This window comes from Rhipicephalus sanguineus, chromosome 4, assembly GCF_013339695.2.
Source record: "Rhipicephalus sanguineus isolate Rsan-2018 chromosome 4, BIME_Rsan_1.4, whole genome shotgun sequence".
NCBI lineage: Eukaryota > Metazoa > Arthropoda > Arachnida > Ixodida > Ixodidae > Rhipicephalus > Rhipicephalus sanguineus.
In genome coordinates, this window is record NC_051179.1 from 160,031,887 (window position 1) to 160,038,175 (window position 6,289).

A 6,289-nucleotide genomic window follows, 5' to 3' on the forward strand; every position below is an offset into this window, starting at 1 on the left:
CGATTTGTATGCAAGCGTCTTGACGTGAGGCGGAGTATGGCGTAAGTGTCGTCTGAGAAACCCGAGTGATTTATTTGCAGACGAGATGATGTTACTAGTGTGATGACGCCATGACAGGTCATGAGCCAAGGTGATGCCGAGGTAGTTGAAAGATTGAACTGATTGTATGGGAACATTAGCGATGGAATAAGTGAACTCAAAAGGGTTACGGCGGCGAGAAAAAGAAACAAGCTTACATTTATTAGGATTCAAGTTCATTAACCAACGGTTACACCATGTTTGTATGTTGTTAAGATCATGCTGAATTAGTGTTTGGTCATGAATGTTGGTTACTGATCGGTAGATTACGCAGTCATCGGCAAACATACGAAAGTTACATGATACATGCAATGGTAGATCGTTAATGTAAATTAAGAAGAGTAGAGGCCCTACGACAGACCCTTGCGGGACACCTGAAGTTACAGGTAGTCGGTTAGAAGAGTGATTATTAACAAACACAAATTGGGAGCGATTAGTCAGGAAAGATGTTATCCATGCAAGTACGTTAGGATCTAGATTTAACAGAGATAATTTAAGAATTAGGCGTTTGTGAGGGACAGTGTCAAATGCTTTAGCGAAATCCAGGAAAAGAGCGTCAGTCTGAACGTTGCAGTCAAGGTTAGAATGTAAGTCGTGAATGAAAATGGCCAGCTGCGTTTCACAAGAATAACCTCTTCGGAACCCGTGTTGAGAAGGATGAAAAAAGTGCATTAAGTCCAAGAAGTTGATGACATGGGAGTAGATGACATGTTCCATGATTTTGCAGGGGATAAAGATATGGGACGGTAATTTAGTGGAGAGTCTCTGTTACCTGATTTGTAGACTGCAACTACCTTGCCTACTTTCCAGTCTGCTGGCAGAATGCTTGATGATAATGACTGCGAAAACAACAATGTAAGGTATGCGGCACACACATGTTTAACATTTATGAGAAGTTTTGAATTAATGTCATCCACACCTGCAGAAGAAGAAAGCTTAATGTTTTCTATAATCGAAATGATGCCGTCCGTAGAAAATATAATCGGAGGCATAGACTCGGTGCTGCGCGCAGGTAAAGGAAAATCGGGAACTGAACTTTCATTTGTAAAAACAGAAAAAGAAGGCCTCGTTAAAAAGGTTCGCGCATTCATTGTTGTTGACTATATCGCCATGAGCATTTGAGAGACTAATGGTGCGCATCTCCTGAGGGTTTATCACCTCCCAGAATTTGCGAGGGCTGGTTGCAAGCATTTTGGGCAACTGATCATGAAAGAACACGTGCTTGGCGTTTCGAATGGCTCTTAGATAATCATCTTCCGCGGCGTAATATTTTTCCCACAAGGACGGAAGTTTAGACTGTTTGGCTGATCGGAAGAGGCGTTTTTTCTTGTTTCTTAGTTTCTGAAGTGTACGTGAGAACCACGGCTTGTTTCGGTTTGCGGTGAACGTTATTTTTGGGATAAACTTCTCGACAAGAGTGGCTAACTTATCTCTAAATATAATCCAATTCTCATCCACAGAACGTGTATGGCTTATTCTCTCGAATTCAGGAAGAAAAGATACTAATTCATTATTGATGGCACTATAATTGCCCTTGTCGTAAAGACGGATTGTTTTGGTGACAAGATCGCGTTTTACAGGTCGAAACGAAAATGCCGCATGGATTACCTTGTGGTCACTGACGGCACGCAGATATGTAATTGATGATAAACTCTCTTGATGAGTAGTTAGTATTAGATCTAAGATGCTGGAATTGCTCTCTGTAACGCGCGTTGGCTGGGATACAAGTTGGGTTAGATTGCAATTGAGGCAGAAATCTATGAAGTCTCTTGCAGGCCCACTGCCCACAGCTGACGGAACGCTACTACTCCAATCTATTTGAGGAAAATTAAAATCGCCGAAAAGGAGTATCTCTGCTTGTGGATACTGTTTGCCAAGGTCACTCAGGTTATTGTTGAGCTTATATGCGAAATCTGGGTCACTGTTCGGGGGCCTATAACAAACGCCTACAAGGACAGTATGAGGGTGAGCACGGCAAACGACCCAAAGAATTTCAAGTTCAGGAGGGTCAGTCCTTGCCACCGAGCACGATAACTGTTGGTGCACAGCGATCGGAACCCCACCTCCACGTGCGCCTGTACGGTCCTTACGATAAAGTTGAAATACAGGTAGGTGATGTAGCACTTCTGCATCGGTTATATCATTTGTCAGCCAAGTCTCGGTTATCACCAATACGTTACTGCATGATGATAAAACAAGCTCAGAAAAAGTGATGCGTTTAGGAAAAAAACTGCGCGCGTTAGCAAAGACTACCGAAAGTGACAGGCCCGATTGAGGTGTGGGGGTGTGCCCGGCAGATTTGCGCCGAGGAAATTGCTACGATGCTTCCCTTACAGTTTGCGATTGCTCATCGTAGACGTAGCGCTTGTGACCCATTAGCAGTGTTTTGTAAGTGATGGGAAAAGGCAGCGACTTGGTTTTAGCAAAGGCAATCAATTGCCGACGGACGTTTTGTACACGACGTGAAAAGTCTTCACCAACACTAAAAGTGGTTCCTTTAAATTTCCGTCCATTAGAAAGAATCTCTGCTTTTGTTTTATGGAATGCGAATTTAACTATTACGGGGCGATGGTGGTTAGTACCCTTGCGGCGACCCAGACGATGCGCGCGATCAATTTCTTTCGGATCGATGGAAATACCCAGATGATCATGGCAGTGCTTAATGACGAGTTGTTCAACTTGGGCAAATGCTTCAGATCTAGTTGATTCAGGAAGGCCATAAAATATGAGGTTGTTGCGCCGAGAATGACTCTCGGCGTCATCCACGCGCGCTTCAAGCTTGCGCAAAAGGTCACTCGCGCGAGCGGTGTCTCTTCTAAGCGCTTCCACATCAGTACGCAAGGAAATAATATTTTGACAGTGCCCTTCTAGATCAGTCATGCGTCTACTGAGATCTGCTATAGATTTATCGGTTGATAACAAATGAGACTTAAGGTCCTGTACCTGACTGATTAATTCCGTCTGACCGGCAGACAATTTCTGCAGTTCAGTTAGTACAGCATTAGAAGCAGGACCCGGATTGCTTTCAATATCGCCCGACATCATCAACAAGGCAGGAATCACACGAGAGCACTCAAGTGCAACAAGAACGCAGCAGTGTGGGCTCGGCAGCTCAAACAGCAGGTAATTACTAGACTTCTTAGCGAAAAGACTGTAAATTTTACTAACCTGCATGACAAGAGTGAAAGGATTAGCGGCCTGCGTTGGTACACAGCCGCCGAGCCCACACAGCGCCGCCGGCAAAGGCCGCTCTTTTGTAGTCGACACAGGCATCGATGCCGATGCTGATAGCGTCGACCAGGTTTTGTCGAGGACCATGTAGCTGACCGGTGGCGCCGGAAGGGATCCAGATCTGTTGCATTTGGTGAAGTCCAGTGGTTCCAAGTACATTGTGGTTGATAAGCTTGTGTCGAAGACCAAGAGGGCGTGACAGGTAAACGCGCCACTTTCGCTGGAACGATGTTGATACTGCAACGGTGTGGTCAAAGAAGCTGGCAGGGAAACGAAAAGCAGTATGCGCAGGAATGCGCACTGAAACACCTGCATGACAAGAGTGAAAGGATTAGCGGTCTGCGTTGGTACACAGCCGCCGAGCCCACAGTCGATATTGAGGCCATACTTTGCAGATATCGACGCCACGCTTTACCAGGCGGTAAGACCAAGTTACGAAAAATAGCGGGGTCCGAATCCTGCTCAATTTGTTTGATGTTTTGGTTGTACGGCCTGATATTCGCTGTAAAATTTCCATTTCTGCTGCTTCTACAGTCCCTCTTGTGAGCTGATTTCTATTGTGACCAGCATTTCTGGGCTTGTCAAACAGCTGAAGACAGCCACCCTTTTGCAAAGCATCGCTAGAAAGCGACCAGTCACGTTTCGGACATTATAACGGCGCGCACAAAAGCAATCGTTAAGACAGCGACCGCTTGCCGAAATACCTGCGACAGCACAATTAACAGCACAATCAACAAATTGACCAATGTGTTTTTATGACTCTTTTCGCAACCACTTTTTGGTGCACTTAGCGACTGTATCTTGTATGCCATGTTCTGTAAGGCCTGAATAGAGCTACCGAAGTAAACAAACCAATACATAAAAATCACAGCATATCCACGGAGTGAATGATGATGAGTGGGCGAAGCTGCGAAGGTTCATCGGTAAACCGTGAATCTTCCGTGAATTCTGCCCAGCACATCATCACCGACGTGAGATCGGGCGCGTTTATACTAAAGGTTCGATGAGTTATGACGACTTGCAGCTCACCTTAATTTTACATGTACGCTATGAATTTTCATTGTTTAGAAAACCATTGCTTTAGAAAACATCTGGCGTCTTTCGTTAAGCAGCTGGCGTATTTTCGTTTTGCTTTAGAAACATCTGGCGTTCTTTCGTTTTTCTTTTACAAAACATCTGGCGTCTTTCGTTGGTTTATTTCATCAATCAACGGCGTTTTGAACAAAATTTTTATTGTTTAATCACGCACAGGAGAAATCTCACCAGGCACTACCTTGGAGGTAAAGAATGGCTGCTAATGGGAATGAGAGATAGAAGAAGTCGGCTTTTAGCTACCGCTGAGAATTTTTTATTGTTCAACAACGCACAGGAAAAATCTCCCACCGGCACCACCTTGGAGGTCAAAGCGTAAGACTGGTTACGCACGACTACGACGACTACGAGGGACGAACGGGTGCCGCCTTAAGGAGCTTCGCCCCTAAAAATCTGCGCAGCCAGCGCGGTTTCGCGCAATGCTGGGGCAGAGCGGAGCTGGTAGGCACTAGGCTGGTCCTGGCTTCACTGAGCACACGTGCATGTACGAAGTGTTCACGTGATCACGTTGTAAACCACGAGTATTGGCTAGGTATCGATTGTGCTAACTAGCTTACCTGGCGTACTTGCATATTCGAGGCTTGGTCTCGCTTAGCTTGCATCTCAAGTCAACCTAGGCCTAATTAGCTAATTAACACTAACTAGTCTCAATTCAAATTAGCCTTCATTAGGCTTAGCTCAGCTTATCTTGCGGAGCTTAGCACGACTGGGCACACCAGAATCGCAACTAGCCCTAATTAGGACTAATTATGCTTTGACTGGATCGGTTCGATTATGCTTTACGAATTAGGAATTACCATGCTGAACTAGGCTTAATTTGGTTTGACTATGATTAACTTGGCTTAACTAGGCACAGCTATGCTTAAGTTGTCTTGACGTGGCTGCGCCAGCATGATGATGATTATCTCTTGTTTACATTTCGAAACGGACAAACGGTGCACGTACAGCTGTTCTGTAAAATTCACAAAACGCTGGCAGGTAAGATGCAGATGGCCCGGTAGGACAGGTGTATGGAAAAGTCCAAACGGTGACATAAACGAACTTTTGCCCGCGAACTGTCACGACTGACGTGGAGCAGAATGCGTGCATGCTGAACTTTTGAAAGTGTGTGTTTACCTATTGACATCATCTTTTAAACGATCATACTATCGAACATGTTTTAAGTAGCTATCTGTTAATGAAAAATCAAACTGCACCGCACATCGCTCAAGTGTGCGCGGCGAACAGGCAAACTCCATGGGGAGGTTGACGTGTTTTGCGCCATTTTTAATTGCGTTAATCGTCGCACATGAAGCTGACACTTGGCAGAAATATTTGCCAAGAATGCTGGCATATTTGGGTGTAAGAAACGATCTTTAAGATTCTTAGTTGATATTGCCCTTTGGACACCCTTGAGAGCACAATTCGGGCCTCACTGCTGACCGAATTCCATACACTGCTCATTGCTTTAGCTTTGGTGACAATCACCTCGACCAACATCACGCTCATAACTCCGTCAAACCGCCGTAATTGCTTTCTTTGTCTGCCAGCTGTGACGTACCCTTGAGGCATCAAGTTTCCTTCTCTGCTAGGTGGGGAAGAATTTCCGACCGGAAATGCGTAAATATCTCTCGTGGGTCAGAAATGTATTCAGGGAGCAAAACTCCGCACCCGTCCTTGAAACCTCGACCCATCTGTCAAACTATCACTAAGTCGACCTGCATACTCGGCGGGCTTTTCAAACTAGACATGTGCGCCGAACCCATTAATCACCGGCGGCGGTGCGCCGGTGTTTCTACCTCCGGCGGCGGCGCGTGTACGGCGCGGCGTGGGGGGGGGGGGGGGGGGGAAGGGCTAAGAAGCAGTGAATGCGATAAGTACACGCCGTAATGTTACATGAACGAGGGCT

The 6,289-nt window shown here is 45.7% G+C and overlaps 1 protein-coding gene across 1 annotated transcript; it reads right to left on the bottom strand.

The window, feature by feature from the left end:
- Nucleotides 1–2,242: 2,242 nt before the first annotated feature.
- On the bottom strand, nt 2,243–3,672 carry LOC119389095 (uncharacterized). The gene has a single exon (XM_037656355.2). It carries the CDS (start codon nt 3,622–3,624, stop codon nt 2,395–2,397), a length of 1,230 nt encoding a protein of 409 aa, XP_037512283.1. The 5' UTR covers nt 3,625–3,672; the 3' UTR covers nt 2,243–2,394.
- Between the last annotated feature and the right edge of the window lie 2,617 nt (nt 3,673–6,289).

Bases quoted from the DNA above. Each gene is read 5' to 3' on its own strand.
- LOC119389095 (XM_037656355.2), bottom strand. From the start codon at position 3,624: ATGCAGGTGTTTCAGTGCGCATTCCTGCGCATACTGCTTTTCGTTTCC.